Source organism: Letharia lupina (genome assembly GCF_014066315.1).
Source record: "Letharia lupina isolate WasteWater1 chromosome Unknown contig_4, whole genome shotgun sequence".
Taxonomy (NCBI): domain Eukaryota; kingdom Fungi; phylum Ascomycota; class Lecanoromycetes; order Lecanorales; family Parmeliaceae; genus Letharia; species Letharia lupina.
This window is the reverse complement of record NW_023502973.1, coordinates 1,987,490-2,009,118: the sequence shown is the minus strand read 5'-3', so window position 1 is coordinate 2,009,118 and position 21,629 is coordinate 1,987,490. Positions and strand designations below refer to the sequence as shown.

The following is a 21,629-nucleotide window of genomic DNA, read 5'->3' as shown; positions in this document are numbered from 1 at the left end:
TCAACGCTTACCGCAGTGAGGCTTTCGGTCCAGCCCGGCGTCATCCGAGCAGATCGAAAACCTCACATACTACAGCTTTCCATCCGGTAGAGGGGCATCCGAGAGCGACCTGTTCCTTCATCTGGCCTCACAATGCCCATCAAAAGTCAGCGGTACATTTGTAGAACTCTTCCCTGTGGCTGCGCTCCAGTTCACATCCGACGCTTCCCCCAGAGCACAGCTGTGGACGATGGAGTCATTGGGGCTACGAGTACGGTCCACTGGGCCAACGCAACGCCACTCGAAGTGGTAGGAACCGCAAGGACACTTGGCTTCATGCTGACTATTACTGCACAGTCTTGGATGGAGAACCATATGCATACCATTCAAGTAGCTTCATAGCCACTGTACTAAGTCGTCGTACGTACATGAATACATACAGGCATGCATGTAATCCACGGCCCCCACGCCCCCTCCTTCGCCCAATGCAAGCAATGCAACCGCCCAACCCGCCCAGCAGATGGTGTGCTTTGTGTCCCATGGCATGCTCGCGCAATAAGTACGATGGTGTCTAGATCAGACAGACAGATAGCCGACCCCGAGAGTATATGGTATGCTTCGCTCACTGATGCCGCCCAGAAACGCCGGATCGAAAGCAGCAGAGATATTAGACAGATGATAGTAGATCAGACATGGATTCATATGAAACGAATGTATGTGTCGGCTGAGCGGGACAGCTTGACCGCTTCAGCGCGGAGGTAGCACGCGTGTGTGAACGTGATTGCAAAGCCTGTTCGGCGTTAGTGGTATTTATTGCGAGAACGATGGCGATATATGCTGGATTCGATATGTAGAGGCCGCCGCGTGAATAATGCATTTGATGAAAAGGTCTGCCCGGTATGATAAATTGCGATGGACGATGGAGGTATGTTGAGGATTGGTAATCGTAGACACGCGAAGAGATGTCTCGATGATTTCGTCTGGTTTCCGACCAAATTTGCGAATGATATGAGCGGCATGGCCAATGCCGTCGTTTGAAGCAGTTGGAAGCTTTCATTCGGATGAAAAGGAGGTCGACAAGGTATCAGCGCCTTCAAACACCACTTTCCGCAACCAATGTAGTATAAAAGAGTCTCTCGCCAGCGTTTGTGATATAGGGGCGAGGTCACCCAGCATCTTGATCGTCCGATCAAAGAGATGGCTTAGCTTTCCACGCTCCACGTACTGACCCAATGTCTTGGATTTGTATGCTGCTGAGAGTACGAGCATATTTCCAAATTGGGCGTGGGCAGTACCCATTATGTTCGTGACTATCAATCTCCTATGGTCGAGGATCCCGTCGAAAGCTACAGTACTTTCTTCGGCGGCTCGTATACATTTGACCGCGAAACTGATGGTTTCGGTGCGACGGTGGTATCCCGGATCAGAGACGGGCTTTGGTGGTCCCATGGTGCCCGCTTGGGTGTCAGGACTCAGGACGGGCTGATGGAGTGCGTTTTGAGAAACTTCAACATTTTCGTGGGTTGGGGACTGAACGTCGGAAGTAGTAAAGTCAAAGTCAAGTGCAGCGTGTAGGAAAGGTCGATGGATGATATACTGGGCGCCATAGAACTTTCCACGTAAACGAGCGTCATTGATGTACCGGGCTGGGGGTTCGGTGTCTTCCCATTGCAGATCTTGAGGGAGCATCTTTCTCCACTCCCATATGTTGGTATTGAAAGCGTTGATCAGGCTGGCAGAACGAGTCACCCTTTCAAAATTTGGGGCCTCTGAGCAGTCGTTAATGTCTTATCAACGGGCAAAAGAACAAGGTTGTTTCTTCGAGACTTACTGTAAAGCTCTGTTTGAATGTCGTTGAGCGACTTCCGCATCATGAGCTGGAAACAATAATATGTCATGACCTTTGCTTTACCCGGGTCGTCGTAGACAGCAATTGGGTGATCGGCCATTGATTTTGGATATTCAGGAGGGGTCAGTACGCTTTGTATTCCGCTCGGAGGAACATCAAGCTCGGCCAATATGTCACTGTCATTGGTCAGATCAGATTGCAGGGTGCCATAAATGATGGATCTACCTCTCCAATTGCAAGCTTGACCAGAACGCAATTTTGATTACTTCTTTTTTTGCTTCTCTCATTTTCGTGAAGGGTGGCCTAATGTGCCAGTGTGAGTTTCAGGACCAATTGCTACACACGTCAAAACTTACTCTGAGACAAGAAAACGACATACTCTACTAGCCGTCTGTATCCAAGTCAAACTCTCCAAGGTGTTCGCCAGTTGACCTGCGTATAGACCGGCAAGTAGACAGCACTGCGCGTAGATCAATTCCTGGAAGCCAGTAAGGTTGCCCAAGATGTCCGTGGCTTGTGCATAATAAGCCAGCCCAGGTATCACATCGACGTTCCTGGCGCCGGAAGATAGCTCGCCGACCGAAGACCTTGGACTTGACCCGGCCACTCGACCAGCGCTCATTGGAGAAGGTGCAGATGTACTGGCAGTGGAGTGGGATGAAGCAGATGGAGAATGTCGCATCGGTTGAGAATACGGGGGCGGCGGCGAGTCTGTTTGACCTCTGGAAGGCGAATAAGGATGCGCTGTGTGATTCATAGGGTCTCTCATGTTGTCCGGAACCGGTCCTGGAAGTGGTGATCTACACTCACAGATCTTTCCCAAGGCCATCACGAGGAGTGTAAGAGCCGTTTCTGGAGACTTTTCCAAGAAAATTTTTGGGCTCATCGGACTTGGCGCCAGGCTCGACTCGCCCAACGCGCCGTAATACTGTCCGTCAGAGTGCTTTCGCTTCTGCGCTCTGTTGAGAATCGCATGCGGGTCTCGTACAGCATCGAGATTGGCGTTGACTGGGATTACAAATCCAACTTTGGATGAATTCGTATCGTGTGGGTGTGGGTTGTGGCGACGCTTGAAATGCTCAACCATCCGGGTCAACTCACGCTGATCCAGGATAGGATGTAGGATATGGATATTGTCAAGGTAACTTTGATGAAGGCGGGATATCGTTCTCGTCTCAAGCTTCAAAGTGTTATCTGGACCGAGACCCCCCACATCGCTGGTGGGTCTAATCTCCACGGGAGTGGGCATGAAAGCGGTACCCCAGAGGCTCTCGGGTGGTGAAGAGGCCGGACTACTAGCCGTCGAAGTCTCGTCCCCTGGACCGCTGACATTGCTGGGAGTGGGGCTGGCTGCAGCTACACTTGTAGGAGACGCATATAGAGAGTCTCGCAACTGACGGCCTTTGCCATAGATCCTCATTACGCCCTTGTTGATCTCATACTCCATAACATAGTCTTCCGCACGATCGGAAAATTCAATCTTACTGCATTGTCGCAGTAATTGTTTGATAGACCGCCAACGAAACAACTTCTGAGCTGCGGTATTGTGTGCGATGTAGATTTCGTTGGTCCGTGCTGCAACAGGATCACTGCCTGTCGACTCTGTTAAAGAGCCACCAGGACTTGTGTCAACAATTGCCGTATCCTTAGCGGTGGGTTCTGAAGATAGATTGTCAACGCCTCCAGGTAATTGGCCAGTCGCCGGTCCCGGAGGGCTCTCCAACTTGAGCTGTGGTGGCTTCGTGTCACGTCTTTCAATGGTCAAATTTCGTCCACCGCCCATATCCAGGATCATCTGCTCGAGTTTGTCAAATCTTCCACCCCAGTCTTCTTTGAGGGCTTTCATCTCCTCTCTGTGAGACGACAACTGGTCGATTATTTGCTGATTCGCACGATCAGCCCTGTAAAGCATTAGTACATCAGTTGCATTGAAAAGAAAGGGAAGGTAACGGACTTCGCCGGCGCCACACTCTGGTAATTGCATCGCATGTTATTCTCCACGCAAAAGCCGCATTCGGGTCTACCTTCATCGCATTTTGCTTTCCTCGTTCGACAGACATCACATGCCTAACAAGTCAGCTGGTAAACTCTGAAGAGCGAAAGTCGTAGATGTACCTGCGTTGCCCTATTTCCTTTCTTCAGAGGCCTTGCGCCTGCTTGACCGAAGTGACCTACATAGTTTCCGGCTCCATATGGAGGACCAGCAGTGACCGGCGACTGGGAAAATTCAATGTGGTGTGGTGGAGGATACCCATGGGCTTGCTCATAAGGGTGCATTGGCAGACCGCCGTGGTGGACATTACCGTTCGGCGGTGGTTCGTGTGGCGGATACCCGCTAGGTTCAACAGAATATTGAGATGGATAGTGCGGGCCCTCAACGATACTCAAAGTTCGTCCCGGTGGATATTGATGGTGGCCATCTGGGGACCGAGGGACGACCGAAGCGCTACCCCGGCGAGAGTAGCCTGGGTCAGGCGGAAATCGCTGGTCTCGTGGAGTGCTCGTGCCGGAATGTTCTTGCACGTAGGCATGGGGATTGGGACCGCCGGGGTCTGGTAGATTTCTATTATCGTGCGGGCCAACATCGTAAGGTGACGGAGGGGGAGGCGGTTGCTGTGGCGGTTGATACGTGTGAGGAGGTGGTGGTAGAGTAGTGGCATGACCGTGGGATTGCGGTTTATGGTAATCTAGACGCTGTCTTTTGGGTTCCGGACCCGATCCATCCATCTCTTTGGTTGCGACCCTCATGAGCGACCAGATCCATCAGCTCTATCCAACATGCCACCACGCGCAGTGCCCCAAAGTTTTCAGTATTCCTCGTCAAGACTATGGGCCGATGTTATTGCTTCGGCAGTGGAGCTTTGGACTCATCGGAACATTGATGCATCAAGGTATGGTGGATTTCGCGCCTTTTTGATGTGGAAAAATGGCGAAAATGGGTGCAGCGGTGAGCTGAAGGCTGTGTGGAGTTCCCCACTACTCTGATAATACTTTCGCTTCTCTTTCTCTCTTTGGATGTGCGGGTGGCGACGAGTCGATCCGGAAGGGGGGATGAAATGCCGAAGGCCAAGTAGGCTGACAGGCGGCTACTGAGGTGGTCAGAAAGGCAAAGATGAGAAGCCGACGATATGTACAATAATGGTAAGGTTGGTAAGGATTGTTTTCGTAGGTGGGACAAGAGGCAGAGCGCGGGGAAAGAACGTTTATTGATCCTGAAATCACTGCCGTCACTTGGGGGGGGGGGCCGCCTTGGCCTTATAGCATGGCCGATGTAATTGTTGTACACCGTCACAATCGCGGAGGAAGGAGTATGGTAGCTTCTCTTTCGATGGGTCAGGTACGAAGAAGAAACCCTCGAATGTTTATTGCATGCAGATCTTCATGAAGCTATTGCCATCTGGTGCCATCGTTGTCAACGGCGCGCGTTAACATTTGGGCGTGGGTTCGGTACTTGGAGCCCTTGGGAGGCAACCACCAGGCACTAAAGAAATCCAGGGAACTGGGAACGCTGGGAACGCTGGGAACGCTGGGAACGATGGGAACGATGGGAACGAGTTGCAGGGGTACCTACCTACTTTTACAAGGTTGGGAGACAAGCCATCAATGCAGCATTCTGCGCTACAAATCGATATCAGCCGCCTTTTTTTACTTTACTCTTTACTTCCTTACTTTTTCTTCGCTACGACTAATGCCAGGATTACTATTAGATGATTGGCTGATGGCTGGATTGGCTGATTGGCTGATTGCTTCCGTTTCCACGTCGATCAAACCCTTTCGCTTCCTTGACCTCCTCTTCCCCCTTCGATGTTTCTTCCGTCAATCTAAAGTAAACTACTTTAGGATTTTTATCTCCTTCTCCTCCAATTGGCCCCAATTGGGCAGCAACTAGGAACCAACCTTGACGGTTCTTTTGACACCAAAAAATTATTGCTCACAGCCTCACAGTGACAGGACAACAGAAACTGCTCTTCCCATGTCAAAGCCTAAGCATGAGTATGGGGCTGGCCTTTGGTTGAGGGACAGACCCTTGTCGTCAGCTGACAGTCCGCACTGAGCATCTTCGTTTCAGTGAAGGTTGTGGAGCATTCTCTGGCGCCCTTCTTGGCTAAGGGCCCCTTCGGTAACCACATATTTTCAAAGTATGCCAACATATTTTCAAATTAGCGTACTATATATACACGGTTTCGTTCGGTAACCATATTTTCACTTGCCAGGCCACATTTCACATTGAAAATATGTAAATTATGGGTTGACCCATAATTTAAGGCCCAATGTGCGCTAAGTACACAGAAATAATGGACATTTATGACTGCAATAGCGATATTTTTCATTTTCATGATTGGTAGCCACATTTCATGACTGCAACAGCTATATTTCAGTTATGGATGACTCTCTATTTGAAGAGGTAGCTGCAAGTGTCATTCTTACTGCTGCTCAGTACTATTCTTCTCATTATAACAGGAGACGGGGTAACGACGGGGGCAATAGAAGCATTAACAATGGCTAAAGCCTGTGCAGCAGTAGGTATATCAGCCATAAGACTGTTGAATGGTAGGTAGGAAGGCAATTGTCTCTGACGAGAAAGAATTTTCCGACTGTCCTACATTCGATTCTTACTCAGCGAGATTACAAGGTTACCGAACGAAACCGTACATATATTTAACATATTTTCAAGTGTCTACTAGTCCTGTTTTGAACCCACATTTCATTTGCCAAGAGGTGGGGTAATATATGTTGGCATATTTTGAAAATATGTGGTTACCGAAGGGGCCCTAAGCAAAGAGATGAGCGCAGGTGCCACAAAAGAAGGCTAAAAGTCCCAGGAACTCATAGCCCCTTGTCTAGCTCTGCTAATCCTTAATTACCCAGTCTTCCGTTGCTCTGATCTTGCGCACTCTGATACACGTACTACGGCACTATCGTGTTAATATTATTCGAGGCATCCCGCGGCATTTGCATTTCTGCTTGTATGTTTTGCATCCCGGTCAGTGGGATGGCTGAGAAAGTAGGCGTGCAAGCGAACACCTTCGGTACGATCATCTCTGGGGGACAAACAAGAGCAAGAGCTGACACGCCGTATGCGGTATCTTCGGTGTTTTCTCTAACTTCCGATGACTGGGACTTGTTCTGTCAGATCCCACTAATCACGATTGTCAATATCTGCAATTGTGCCCGAGTGGCGGATCTTGGGCAGACGCGTGGGGGTAAGCTTTTTGACAGGAAATCATCACGAGCACACTGTGGCTTCATTAAGTTCGTTTGTTAAAAGTGCTCAAGCCATTGCGAGCATCGCTTCCGGCTTCGCTGGCCGGGACCCGATCGGCGAAGAGGCGCGTAGGCGAGCTTGATGATCTGCATCTTTATGAGTTCACAGATAAAGTAGGTATTCGGTAATTGGGAGAACCACAGATCTTCTTTGCTTTTGCCCAAGGAACGGAGGGCCTCTTAAGGAAGGACTGGCTTTCAACATCGAGTCTAAAGGCGATCGACTAATAAGTATCAAGTTGACTTCGCGGCTGCCAAGCCCCAAGCTTCAGGCTTCAACGCACTCCTAGCCCCAAGCGCTACAAGTACCGGCAATCAATTCGGTGGCTGCTCAGAGGGAGCATGGAGTACTCACAGACCGACCTTGATCCACACGCCGCCTGTGCGCACGCAAAAGGTCGAGGAATGTGGCTATCATGGGCGCTCTTGAAGCAAATAGATACCAAGCGCGAAAATTGCGATGCCAATAAGAGTGATGAACTGAAGCTGAGCTGCTCAAAGACAGCAAGTCAGCTCTTGGGCGTGGCTCTGGTAGGGTTCTTTGGGAGAAGCGCCTTTCTACAGGCCAACTTCCTGGCAAGATGTCTGACGGTCTTCAGACAATGCGGTAATTGAGACCGCCGCCCTGTTTCTTTGTACAAGTATCCTGGCATTTAACCGAATAAAGCACTGAAAATTTTCTTCTCAAAGCCGTTTTCTGCCGTATTCTGGGGATATCACCTTTTCTGGCTGCTCCGGGTAGTCTTGCAGTGTCTCATTTCTCACACCGCCTCAGTCGTTCAGGTTTGACGAGCTCTTGGTCAAAAAAGGCGTCGTGGACGTGAGGAGAGAGGAAGGGTAGAAAGTGGTATGAGAGAGCGAAAAGAACCTAGGTCGTCGGATCCGAGCGACATGAGATCGCCTGGATACGCCAAGCGCCAGCCTTATGAAGATGCCATGTCATGCTGCGCAAAGGATGGCGTGCATAAGCCAGCTGCACCTAAAAGTTTGGGCCATACGTCGTACCGCAGAGAGATCTCGAGCGCACATGCGAAACCCGAATAGAAGGGCAGCCATAGAGCGTCCGTTTGACAATACCGAGTATACGGATACCCTCTTTTGGTATTCTTTAGCAGAACACGCGGAACGTATGCTGCATAACATCTTCAAACGAAGGTCTGTCGCACAGATGTGCGCAGCAATGAAGCACTAAACGGACAGAGATCGGTCACAAGCTAAGTTTTCCGATAGGTATCTCGAGGCCTGGTTATCTGCCACCGCAACAGATCGAGAGCGAATGACAGACAACCGTTTGCTCGAACCGTCGCTCGGGCCTTACTGCGTCATGAGGCGGCCGAAGTCACCCGACGGCTCGAGCGCTTTCCGACCATCAGCAACGAGCCATAGGAGGACTTCATGAATGATTGGCCGTCAGTGATCGCGACCGTCCGAGACTGCAGCTTTTCGAAGACCTCGTGAGGCCTTCCTGCATACATAGTGACACTCATCAGCCTACAGGCTGTTGTTACAGATGTCCAATCCAAACCAGTGCAGCGGAGCGGAGCGAAATAGTCCATCAAACGGTTCCTATAAGGCTGTCCAATAATAGCACTCTCCTTTCACGCGTACCTGATACCTGACGTCTGCCCTACCGCGAGCTCTAATTGATTACTTATAAAGCATGCAGAATGCAGGGATGTGCATGCTTCCTGAAGATTTGCGGTGGACTTGATTGGTATCTTACTATATCTGACGCCGGAAATTGGCGCCTTCTTTACTTACCAATCGAGCTCGCAAGCTTTACTGTACGAAGAGGCGTCTAATCACGTTGCCATTCTCATACACGTGCTACCTATTTATGTCCAGATGCGAAAGTCTGCAATCATCGGCTCCGTACAGTGATTTCACGAATGTAGTATTGGGATAGCGCAAAGAGGGAGAGGACCGCTTGAACTTGTGACGTATCTATAATGTTGTCTCGCTTTGCTAAGCGCCATGTGCCTGATCATCTATTGACTCTCCCCTGCATCATGTGAAGCCAGGGGTACTAGACCTAAAGTCTGCATCACTTCTCCGACCTTCTCCAAGTTGCTATCCAAATATACCGCTCCAAGAATGGCCTCAATGGTCGCAGCCATCGTGGTTGGCGACACGAATTGACGTTGGGATGGGTTAGTGTTGACGCACTTATGAAGTTCATGTTGCCGTCCAACCCTATCCAGACTGGTATTGGAAGCAACTTGAGATAGGGTCTGATTGAATCGTTCTGCTGCCTGCATTAACACGCTATCTACAAGCTTGTGCACACGCCGACAACAACACCTCTGACACTCCCGCCACTGTACCATCTCTCAGCAAGGACAAGCTGGAGCACTGTGTCCCCTATTACGGCAAGTCTCTTGTTGCCATCCACAAATACCCGATCACCTGCGGAGCGTACGTTGGACCCAGCGGCTTGCATTGCCTCCCATAAGATCAGCTGCTCTCTAAATCGGTACCCGATGATGTCCTGAACGGTTTGCAAGATCGTGTCCATGTTGTTGGCTGCCATGAGGGAATTCAGTGTGGCGATGAGAAGGCTAACAGAAGTCGTCCGGGTGAATTGGAGAAGAACTCAAGCAACATTTAGGCTTTGTTGACTTATGACCGACCGAAACATATTTCTAGTATCATCCCGAAGAAACAAAGAAAAGAAAGATCTGTGCGGCACCAGTTCTGGAACCAGCGAGCAACAGCCATGGAATAATGAATTTGGTCGTAGCAAACTTCAAGAAGTCTGCACTTGGCTTGATGAGGAAAATGGAGTGGTGGTTAGAGGGTTAACAGGGGCCACTTATTGGGAGAAGGTTATAGGCTTCGACTGCGGGTGTCCTTGATGTCTTCCTCACTTAGCTACATGGGCTTCTCGGAATGCATCTACTTCAAAGCATCGTGTGCTGATGGCTGATGCTCATTTGCGGCTGGCGTGGCCTCATGAATTCGCACCTGTAGCGCAATCTAATCTTATGCCAAGACAAATGTTTGCGCCCAATCTAGCCACGGTAGCATCTTGCTCAACTCTTTGATACCACGTACCACGAGCTCTTTTGTTCACAACTATCCAGCCCAAGGTCCTAAATCTCATTGAGATCCTAGACTGGGATTGTATCCCCCTCTCCGTTCGCCTATGAGGCTTCGCCCACGTCCTACTCCTCAAGATGATGTTCCTTCCAGCTCTCATCCTAGGCTTCCTCCTTCCACTCGTCCTCTGCGTTGAAGACTTCTACAAACTCTTGGACATTGGAAAATCAGCCTCAGATCGAGAGATTAAGAAAGCCTACCGCCTCCTCAGCAAGAAATACCACCCCGATAAAAACCCGTGAGCTCCTCCCTATCCTGTGCCCAAATTCCCCAACCCCCAATCGTAGTAAAACAAATCTTATTTAAATAGAGAACCAAAGCTGACTCTCTTCGTCTCTGCAGTGGCAACGAATCCGCCTCCCAAAAATTCGTCCAAATCGCCGAAGCCTACGATGCCCTCTCCGAACCCGAAACCCGCCGCATTTACGACCAATACGGCTACGAAGGCCTAAAACAACACCAACAAGGTGGACAAGGCGGCCGCTCTCATGACCCCTTCGACCTCTTCTCCCGCTTCTTCGGCGGCTCAGGACACTTCGGACACGAATCTGGGCAACGGAGAGGGCCAGATATGGAAGTGCGAATCTCGGTACCCCTGAGTGACTTTTACAATGGACACCAGCATGAGTTCAGCATTGAGAAACAGCAAATCTGTGAAGAGTGCGAGGGGAGTGGAAGTGCAGATGGGACTGTGGAGACGTGTGGGCAGTGTGGTGGGAGGGGGATGGTGATCCAGAAGCATATGCTTGCGCCGGGCATATTCCAGCAGATGCAGATGGGGTGTGATAAGTGCGGTGGTAAAGGAAAGACTATAAAGCACCCGTGTAAGGTATGTGGGGGCTCAAGAGTGGTTAAGAAGTTGGCATCGCATACGCTGCACATCGAGAAGGGCATGCCAAAGGGTAGCCGAATCGTATACGAGAATGAAGCGGACGAGAGCCCAGATTGGGTTGCTGGAGATCTCGTGGTGAATGTGGGCGAAAAAGAGGCGGAGTATGGTGATGAGGGGCAACGGACCGATGGAGCTTTCTTCAGGAGGAAAGGGAGGGATATGTTCTGGAAGGAGGTGTTGAGTTTAAGAGAGGCATGGATGGGTGATTGGGAGAGAAATCTCACCCATCTGGATGGGCATGTTGTGCGTTTACGAAGGAAGAGAGGAGAGGTGATACAGCCGAATCAGGTGGAGGTGGTAGCTGGCGAGGGCATGCCAGTTTGGCTGCAGGAGCAGGAGCAGTCAAGAGCTGGGGAAGAGGAGTATGGCCAATTACATGTCGAGTATACGGTCGTACTACCCGATCAAGTGGAGAAGCCGATGGAGAAGGAGTTCTGGGCGCTGTGGGAGAAGTGGCGGAAGAAGATTGGAGTGAATTTGGCAAAGGACAGTGGACGGCCGCCTCCAACGGAGCATAGCGAATTGTAAGATCAGGAGAATTGTAATATTAGCTGGCTTGCGGCGTCGAATAGTGACGGATCTACTAGAAGAGATAGAGATAGAGATAGAGATATTCTATAAGTTATAAGACGTGTGGGTTATAGATGGAGTTCTGATGATCTGAAAAGCCTCACCCATCTGCTGCTCTCGGTCTAATCCTGTGCCTGGACGTATGGAAGCTCGCCGAAGATAACTCTCATGGCTTGATGCTGACATCTGTTTAAGATGAGAAATGCAAGCAGGGGATAATGCGGTACAAACCGGGGTCTAGGTACTCTAGATAGCAGTGACAGCAATATAAATGCGATGGCAGAGAACGAGTAGCAGCGGCTCATTTGGATACAAACAGATTAGAGAGTTTGCATGGTCTGCACGTCAAAGCATTGAACATCAGTAATTGTGAAATTTCTAAACTGCCTCTTTGATGGCCCTGGGTATCTCGTCGGTATCCTGTCCCCATATCCTCAGCTTTTCTTGCCGCATGATTGGAAATAAATAATGCCACCCCAGATTTGTCCGTTTGGCTGCCCATATCTATCCTGTAGGGAGTACTCCGAGTGCGCCTTTGGTGTCTAAATGCAGCCTTTTTCTTGAGGCTCCTTTGAGAGTCGCTGGTGTCCGAATGCTTCAGTATCAATGTGTGTTTGGGTAGTGGTCATGAAGATGTGATGCTGCATCTATATTGTCCTTCAAGCCCGGGGCACGAAGTGCTGATGCAGTTTCATGTGAAGTGTCTGTACATCGAGAGGTAAGAAAATGCTACGTTATGATGCAATGATGCTATAGTGCTGGAATTGTACTGATGCCAGTGGGGGATCGTCAAACCAATCAGCTGATGAAGCGGCAGCCAATGACACTGTAGCCGAGGCCGGATCTGCGGTGTCATGTTGAGCATGCTCCGGAATGCAAGCGAGTCGTGATCATAATATCGTGCATCGGGTTTTGTGTCCGCTCTTCGACTCCTTTGGTCCCCTTTTCCTCCCATCCCGTAAATCGGACATACCAATGGGGCCACCGCTTCTGCCAGGATTTGTTCCCGTCCTCGTGATCTGCGTATCATGCCGTTGTTTCCTTAGTGCTCGAACAACCTCATAGAATGCCTTCTCCACATGGATGCAGTTCTTTGCTGATGCTTCCACGAAGTCGCAGCCCATTTCTTTCGCTAAGGCACTGCCCTCTTGCGTAGACACCTCACGTTCTGTCACTCTGTCGCTCTTGTTGCCGACCAGCATCACAGGTGCCTGGCCTCCGCCCATTATCATGCTATGAGAAACTGGTGATGAAAGATAGCCTGCAGGTGTAGGGGAGCCAGCGTTCGACGACTCCTTCACTCTTTGTATTTGACTATGAAATCTCCGTATTCGTGTAAAGGATGATCGAGACGTGATGCTGTAGACCAGAACGAAGCCTTCGCCGTCCCTGATCCATTGATCACGTAGGGCTGTGTACTCTTCTTGACCAGCAGTGTCAAGCACTTCTAGCATGCATGACTGTGAATCGATGACGACCTGCTTTCTGTACGAATCTTCGATTGTGGGATCGTAAGTCTCAACAAAGTGATTGAGGCACAGCTGCAAATCCGTCAGCTGTGATTCGCGCGGTTGAGAGGGTACTCTTGTACTTGTATGGTCAAAGCAGTCTTGCCGACCCCACCGTCTCCAAGTACCACCAACTTGTACAACGTCATCTTCCCCGCCATCTTGGCTGCGGTGCAGTAGCGAGGCCTGCGTACTGGAAGCCAATTGATCACGTGGGAAATGACTCAAAGATATTCTGGGGGTTTAAGGCTGAGAGGCACACTAGCTGTGTGGAAGAGTAATCAATTCGAATTGCAATTGATTTTCGTTGTAGTGCGGCTTGGATCACAGTGCTCTATGACCAGAAAAGACTGTGGCGATGTGTTAGACTCTTATACCGAGCAGAGGGCCTGTCATTGAACAATTGCGCCGGCGGTATGTGGTGGTGCAGGCCCCAAAGCAGTAATTCTTGCGAACTTATCCTGAGCACTCACGAGGAGTATCGAAGCAATGGGCGTTCAATATTGGGTATGCAGTTGAACGGTGGGTCCAGTAATCTTGCGTGCTCCGAATGTGTGCTTGGAGCAGACTGGCCCGGTTCAGTCCAGAGCTTTGTGTCACAATGCAAGCCTGTAAGATGGGGGGGGGGAAGGGGGGTCCGTTCGGGGGCAAGGCGGCTATATGAGATGTACAAGGAAATGCAGTAGATAGCAAATAGGGACGGAGCAGAGATGAAGGTAGCAATGATATTGTTTGTTGGTATAAAAGGAAAGAGGGAGAAATTTGGACGATGGTGATAGAGAGCAAAATGCTTTAGCTTTAGAGGTCGCTTTAAAGGTCTGGCCTGTGCTTTTTAGACAAGTCTAGGGCTTGTCTTGAAAGCGTCTATTCCCAATCCCTGGACGCATCCACGCGATCAGCACGTGTATGTTTATTTTCACTTCAAGGATCTTCAATTAGAGTATTATCTGGGTCAGCCTCTGTGTCTCTGTGTCTTTGGTTCTTATCCAGCGGTCTCAACGGCGCGTGGACACCACTTTGAACCTTCCGCTCTCTGCGAATCAAACGATCAACAGCATACGGGATGCGGAATAATTATTAATGCTCCTGGTCTGATAGATTGGACAATCCTAGAATTGCAATCAGCGGGGCTCTCAAGAAAAGATCACTGATACGGTTATAGAGGACCGGAATTGGGGAGTTCAAGAGGCGTCCCCTAACGCAGCATCGCGTTCTTACCAAACTACTGTTGGATCGGGGTCTCCCAAGCCAACTACTAGTGCACCTTCAAGGGACCCAAACGTTTGTGCCATAGCATCCACTCAGCTACCTGTTTCTGACACCCGCATCTCTGCAAGGTTGCTTAATATCAATCTCTGCCACTTCAAACACGGAGGGGAGTATCAACAATCTTTCGAGCAAGGTCACCGCTATGTATGCGTCAAGGACCGCGGCCGGCCTCACGCAAATCCCATACACTGTTCGACCGGGCTGTAATGACATCTAAGGTGGACTTTGCTGTGCCAGTGTGGCTTGATACTACGCAGATCGTTCTGATGTTGGAGAGGGCTTGCTCCAATCCTCGTGTCTTGCGATCGACTAAAGGAGAAGGGTGTTTGCCGGGATTGTGCGCGTTCACATTGACTACCCAGTCGTCTGCAAAGGCAATCATGACAGCAGTCCTGGGGTAGTACGCACTTGAAGGGAAAGAATTGCAGTTGAGTCAACCTCAAGAACAGCTCCTCCAGGAACACGGCCCTTTCCGCGCACACAGCATGGTATGATAATTTCTCACCCCATCAGCTTCCTGCTTTTGACTAGGTTGACAGGCACTAACACGGCTTGAGCCATTTCATGTGCAGAGATAACAACCATCCAAGATGATACGGCATCCCGCTGGGACGGATCGCAAGGTGCATTTTAGGGGTTAATAGCCCACGCCAGCGGCAAGGCACAGCTGGGATGACATCTCAAATTTCAGACCGGCAAGCTAGGGACTGCTTGTCGGCTCCTTAGTCCCACCGCGATAAATCTCTCAATCTGTCGTCGGGTTTTACCAACGAATGGGAGAAGCATAAGGACTTTACCCATTCACCACCAATCTGCTTCTGAGCCGCAACTGTTTAATAGAATGTCGTGATCAATCGCCTCGTTCGGGCTCCATGAACCCTGACAAGCAAGACCTTGTTGTACCGTGCAAACGTACTCTGAAGCGGTACAAAATCCTTGTGTAGCACCCACCCGGTCAAGCATGAGGATTCCATTCGTGTATGGTCATGGTGACCATCCATAGCAGTCGGCCGTCTCCCGTGGCAGACTCACAGATACCGCCTCCCAATGACAGAATGTCGCAACGCCGCATGCTCGTAATGGGTCGCCAGCGTTGCTTCTGTCTACCAAATCGTTCATCATTTCACCATCCTTTACTGGGGTTCAGGGTCGTTGGCTGTACTCGACCTAAAGAATTTCACACCAGAGGCTCCTTGCCAACTACGGCATGACAAAAGAACGCCGGGCGTGGAGCAAACGTGCCCAACGAGAAAGCTTGCTTGAGACGGAGAAACGGGGAAATGTCGACAAGCAATCAGTTCAGCCATTTCTCGAGGCGAGGCATGGATTTCAGCTACCAATTACGGTGCGTAGTGGGTGCCTAGTAAGGTTGAGTTCTTGCTTTTCGTAATATCAAGACATATCCGTAGTATGACATGTATTTAGCGTCTTGAAGAAAGGTTAAGTGAGGTGGTATCAAATATGGGAAGCATAGATACTAATAAAGGAGACATCGACAAACGAAATGCTATGCTCGATTTGTGGTCTGGTTTCCATGATAGAGCATCATTAAGAGTGTGAAGGCTACGGAAGGGCGTATCATACTCAATACTACTGGCAAAGAATGACTGGAAAGCAATCTTGTACAAAACTATTTCATCGTATGTCTAGATGGTAGATGATATTTGGCAACATTCAGGGCAAAACCCGCAGATTGGTACTTAATAGATACTTGAAACCGATTACTTCAATCAATATCAAATCAGCTTTACGGAGAGAAAATGTGGATCTAAGTGTAGAATGTCAATCTTGCCATGAGGCTGGCGGCGCTAGAGAAATATCTCATTCTTCGCACCGTTGGCATCGGAGATCCGGTTTCTTGTACAATTTCTTAATTGACATTACTACTCCTTGGCTTGCCGATTCCTTACCATCAATTGCTGCGAAGGTTGCGAGTTAGTCAACAATTATGAGCGCTTTGGACATAAGGGGCCAAAGACGCGGGGCAAGATGCAAGATGCCCGCAGCGCCTTTGGTCCGATCAAATCATCATTTAGATTTCAACGAGCAGCTATCATGACTGCTCTTTTTTTGGTGCTCGAATACTGCGGCATACAGGTGTCCCAGGAGTCCATTTGATGTTCGAGGATTGGCATCCCAAAGCTTCCAACGAGTGAGCCTCCTTATCCAAATGGCGCCAAAACCCCCGCACGCGCAAGACGAAGTCCAAGCCCATTCGATCCAAGAACCGGAGTCTTTCTGGGCACATCAAGCTGAACAGCTGCATTGGCACAAGAAGCCTTCCAGGGCATTAGCGCGGTCGACAAAGAATCTCTCCAATGGCATCTCGCATTCCAGCTTCACCTGGTTTCCGGATGGAGAGATATCAACATCCTACAATTGCGTAGATAGGCATGTCAAGAATGGCAATGGGGGTTCGACGGCTATCATATGGGATTCGCCGGTTACTGGGAGCAAGGAGAAGTATACATACAGCCAGCTTTTGCAGGAGGTGGAAACACTTGCTGGCGTGTTGAGGGAAGAAGGCGTGAGGAAGGGCGATGTCGTGCTTGTGTACAGTATGGATCCCAGTTGTCTGTGGGCATCCATCCGTGCTAATACCTCACAGTGCCTATGATTCCTTCTGCACTGTTCGCCATACTCGCAATCTCCCGTCTGGGCGCTATTCACACTGTCGTATTTGGAGGTTTTGCGCCTGCGTCATTGGCACAAAGGATCGAGGCTTCCAAACCTCGAGCTATCATGACCGCCTCTTGTGGAATAGAGGGTTCCAAAGGGCCCATGAATTATAAACCATTCATCGAAGGAGCCTTGCATAAAAGTAAGTATAAACCTGAGAAGATTATAGTATGGCAAAGAGAGCAGTTGAGATGGCATCCGGTAATCAAAGAGAGAGGAGAAAGGAGCTGGCAGGTTCTCGTCAAAAGCGCAAGAGATAGAGGAATCAGAGCAGAGGCTGTCCCCGTCAAAAGTAGTGATGGAATCTACATTATCTATACAAGTGGCACAACAGGTTTACCCAAAGGAGTCCTCCGAGAAGCAGGTGGACATGCTGTGGGTTTGAACCTTTCGATCAAGTACTTGTTCGGAATCCATGGTCCAGGGGATGTAATTTTCTGCGCTTCAGACATTGGGTGGGTGGTGGGACATTCATATATACTGTATGCACCATTGCTTGCCGGAGCAACTAGCATTCTCTTTGAGGGAAAACCCATCGGCACGCCAAACGCCAGCACATTCTGGAGGATAATCGAAGAGCACAAAGTTAATGTGCTGAGTACAGCTCCTACAGCTCTGAGAGCTATCAGGCGGGACGATCCCGAGAACAAGTTTTTCGAGAAAGCGGGCCAGCGAGGAGGCTTGAAGCAGCTTAAAGGGCTGTTCCTCGCCGGTGAGAGGAGCGAACCGAGTATAGTACGCATGTACCAGGGGCTTCTCGAGAAATATTGTGCGCCTGGGGCTCAAGTCATCGATAATTGGTGGTCTTCAGAGTCTGGCTCTCCAATTTCAGGGCTTGCTTTAAATGTCGCTGCTGGAAAAGACTTCACTAGTATAGAAGTCCACAGGGCGTTGCCAATCAAGCCTGGATCAGCAGGGAAACCCATGCCAGGGTTTGACGTTAGGATAGTCAACGATGAAGGAAAAGAAGTTGGAAAAGGACAGATGGGAAACATCGTCCTGGCAGTCCCACTTGCTCCTACAGGCTTCACCACGCTCTTCAACGACGAAGAAAGATTTTACAACGGCTACATGAAACGTTTCGAAGGCAAATGGATCGACACGGGGGATTCTGGCACGCTTGACGAAGACGGCTACGTGCACGTAATGTCGCGGTCAGACGACATCATCAACGTGGCCGCTCATCGTTTCAGCACCGGCTCCATTGAACAAGCCATAGCGTCTCACCCAGATATCGCCGAATGCTGTACGTACGTTTCGGAGATAACCCTTCGTGTTTGGTACTGAGATTGCATGTTTCAAGTGCAAATAAATCCTTTTTGTTCTTTAAACCTGTCTTGCAATTCCAGGCACTGCCGCGATCAAGCAATGCTAATACCGAGATCTGCGTAGGCGTGGTGGGTATTCCGGATGCGTTGAAGGGACATCTGCCCTTTGCTTTCGTCACGCTCTCTACAGCGGAGCATCCCGAATCTGCGATTCCAGATGACAAACCGTTCAAAGAAGTCCAAAGATCAATCCGTGAGCAGATTGGCGCTATAGCGGCACTCGGTGGTATGATTCAAGGGAAAGGCATGATACCAAAGACGAGGTCGGGGAAGACATTGAGGAGAGTGTTGAGGGAGCTGGTGGAGAATGCTGTGCATGGTGAATTTGAAAAGGAGGTGCAGGTGCCGGCGACGGTGGAAGATGCAGGGGTAGTGGAGGTGGCGAGAGCAAAAGTGAAGGAGTATTTTCAGCTCAAGGGGGCTGATCTGCATAAAGCGACAGAGGAGAGAGCGAAGTTGTAGATCATCAGATGTCAGATTCCGTGAACAAGACTCCATTATTTACATGGAGACGAAGAGAAATTGCACTTATCGCATTTTACAGCTTTTGCTCACCCTCAAGGTTTCTTGCAACCTCCAGAATTCCACCTCCCTTGCTATCATCACCAATGCTCACCCACATGTCTGCCCACCCTTTGCTTTTGGCGCCGTCCATTTTCTCCGGAGGCCACGATTCTTCTTGCGCTCTCTCGATGTAGATAGTCTGCAGGCCGCACTCCCTGGCCGCCTCTAGATCTGCCAAATGTGCCGCCACCATCGCGCACTGGCCCGGCTCCAGCCCCAATTCTCTGCACGCAGAAGTGTAAACGGAAGGATGGGGTTTGTAAGCACCGAACTTCTCAGCGCTGAAAAGGTGCGTCCAAGGCAGATCGGCATGGACAGCCATATCCGTGAGCAGCTCGATATTGCCATTCGACAGCGTGCAGATGATGAAACCTTGATCTTTCAGAGCCATGAGTCCACGGGACGAGTCCGGCCAGGCTTCAAGATAGTGCCATATCCGTGATACTTGGATCACCTGGTCCTCCCTCCATAGTCCGGAGATGCCATGTTGGTCGAGCAGCGCGCGTAAGGAGTCAAGATGATGATCGTCCACCGTCTTGAATGCTAAGGTTTGGTCATTGTCTTTGCGCTTGGCTTGGTCGCGCGTGAAGTCATAGTAGGAGCTGCGCCATTCCTGAGCGAAGGTGGGCCAATGGACTTCTGCGCACTTAGTTCGGACTGCGGTAGCGACCGAAGAGGAGCCTGAATTGAGGGTTTCGAAAGACCGCCTTTCGAGGTATTTGGTTACAGTTTTACGCCAGTCGACGACGGTGCCGAAGACCTGAGTAGGGTTAGATTGGGGACTAGAAAAAAGAAGGTCTTGGCTTGCGTCGAAGAACAGTGCTTTTGGCGGGGGCTTTTGGCTGTTGATGCTCATATCTCCGTGCTCTATTCTCTTCATTCAAACAAGGGTGACAGCCTAGGATCCATGGGATGTCCTTGAGCGCTGGTCTATATGTGGTTCTCGCACGTTTATGGGGATCAAGCCGGAAGGATCAGCTGTTCATGTAAAACTGCAGGTCACGCAGAATGTTTTATAGTCGACAAAGGGAAAATCTTCTCTTCAGTGCTGTTTGGCGATATTATTGGGAAGCGTATCCTCCCCACCATCACAAATCCGGGGTGGCACCGCGCGTTTCCAGCTACGCTTTGAGGAAGCTACCCCGCCAGAGCAATTGAATTTTGCTTCCACACTCCATGGCTGACGTCGTCATCCTCGGTCGAGCGGAAATCAGACATTCATCAAGCCAACAGGCCCATACAAGGCTGTAGTGATCACACAGAGTACTTCTTCCAATTGCGCATGTGGATCCAAGTGCATGGGTCCATTTTCACGATATCAACAAGGTCTCAGATGTTCCGATCAAATGATCCGTGCTTCACTCTGACACCGGCAACACGGAAGCTGAGATGTACAAGGAACATGAGTCTGTGCGACTCAAGGGTTCACTTGCGAAGGAGGAAGCTTTTGCCCAACAAGCACTCAGTCAAGGAAAGGCGGCAAGTGATTCCTGCCTAGGTAGCTGACTCGATAAGTCTCAATGTTCGGGCTACTGTGGGAGTAGGTGGTCTTCAGCCCCAAGTTCATCTGGTACGTGTTAGTGGGAAGTCTCGCAGAGTCCTGCGACCAAGGTGGTGAAGGGGTATCTTTTGAAGCCTTGGTCCCTTCGATACAGCATTCAACCAGCACAATTGACTTATTTTTACGTCGGACGAGGTCTCAGGTAGCGACATACAATAGACCGAGTCGAGACTGCCCCCATTCCCATTCCCATTCCACATTGACTAGGTACCTACAGTATCTCACACCCCACGGTCAAAAACCAAGGATACGCTAAAGATGAAACGGGCGGGATACTGCCCGGAAGGGCTGTACTCTCATTAGCGCCGTTGGGTTGATCGCTCTTAAAATTGAGAGAGCACTTGTACAGACTGAGCTTGGACACTCATACCCCTGGTCGTAAATCATTTGTGATGAGCATTCTTATTCGCGCAACATGCTCTTACTTTTGCCTGGCTCTCCCGGCACTTCGTTCCTACCGGGAAGGCGCTGGCATCCTCCACTTTGCGGCCGAGGTTATCATGGACATGGACTGAGAGTCTGAGAGGAGTGAAAAAAAGGGAAGGTCCATCCAGCCCATGTCACTGCAAATATCCGTATTGCGCCCAGCCATCACTGTCAATGACAGCTCTGACCATTGAGGCTGCTGAAACTCAGCTTCGTCAACCTCACAGCCGAGCGATGGAGCCTTCGGAGTGCATGGATTAGTCGTTGACAATACAAAGTGCGAGGGTTTGCTTGCGTCTGTTGGCTTGTACGTTCTCTTCCCAAGTTCTGTGTTACTTCGAAAGCGCCGCGCCATTGGCTACACGAAACATGTGGGGAAAACGCTGGACAAGCTGTATGGGCTTCAGGACAATCACATACATAAATCACATACATATTGGGCTGAAAGAACTGACAGTACCAATAGAATCTGTTCTGCAACTGCGAACCATGAGCGCTACGCGCACCTTACATTCGTTTAGTGAATCTCGGTAGGAATTGTAATGAAGGAAGCCGGAGGGGAATACCAAGTCATCGTGCAAGAAGAGCGCTCATCACATAGAATCGCTCAACTCAATTTCCAGCCGGCGTATCTCCAGGA

At 50.0% G+C, this 21,629-nt stretch overlaps 5 protein-coding genes across 5 annotated transcripts; 2 read left to right on the top strand and 3 right to left on the bottom strand.

The window, feature by feature from the left end:
- Window positions 1–1,032: 1,032 nt before the first annotated feature.
- HO133_008107 (uncharacterized protein) lies at window positions 1,033–4,576 on the bottom strand (the record flags this gene model as incomplete). The annotated part of the gene is made up of 6 exons (XM_037298975.1): window positions 1,033–1,748; window positions 1,811–2,004; window positions 2,054–2,131; window positions 2,185–3,729; window positions 3,783–3,895; window positions 3,944–4,576. The coding sequence occupies 6 exons, from the start codon at window positions 4,574–4,576 to the stop codon at window positions 1,033–1,035; spliced, it is 3,279 nt and encodes a 1,092-aa protein (XP_037156311.1).
- A 5,693-nt stretch (window positions 4,577–10,269) lies between these two features.
- HO133_008106 (uncharacterized protein) lies at window positions 10,270–11,612 on the top strand (the record flags this gene model as incomplete). Its single annotated transcript, XM_037298974.1, has 2 exons — window positions 10,270–10,430; window positions 10,535–11,612. 2 exons carry the CDS (start codon window positions 10,270–10,272, stop codon window positions 11,610–11,612), a joined length of 1,239 nt encoding a protein of 412 aa, XP_037156310.1.
- A 932-nt stretch (window positions 11,613–12,544) lies between these two features.
- HO133_008105 (uncharacterized protein) lies at window positions 12,545–13,323 on the bottom strand (the record flags this gene model as incomplete). The annotated part of the gene is made up of 2 exons (XM_037298973.1): window positions 12,545–13,195; window positions 13,246–13,323. The coding sequence occupies 2 exons, from the start codon at window positions 13,321–13,323 to the stop codon at window positions 12,545–12,547; spliced, it is 729 nt and encodes a 242-aa protein (XP_037156309.1).
- Window positions 13,324–16,601: 3,278 nt separating this feature from the next.
- HO133_008104 (uncharacterized protein) lies at window positions 16,602–18,900 on the top strand (the record flags this gene model as incomplete). The annotated part of the gene is made up of 3 exons (XM_037298972.1): window positions 16,602–16,989; window positions 17,040–18,356; window positions 18,503–18,900. The coding sequence occupies 3 exons, from the start codon at window positions 16,602–16,604 to the stop codon at window positions 18,898–18,900; spliced, it is 2,103 nt and encodes a 700-aa protein (XP_037156308.1).
- Window positions 18,901–18,976: 76 nt separating this feature from the next.
- Window positions 18,977–19,882, bottom strand: HO133_008103 (uncharacterized protein; the record flags this gene model as incomplete). Its single annotated transcript, XM_037298971.1, has 2 exons — window positions 18,977–19,762; window positions 19,811–19,882. 2 exons carry the CDS (start codon window positions 19,880–19,882, stop codon window positions 18,977–18,979), a joined length of 858 nt encoding a protein of 285 aa, XP_037156307.1.
- Between the last annotated feature and the right edge of the window lie 1,747 nt (window positions 19,883–21,629).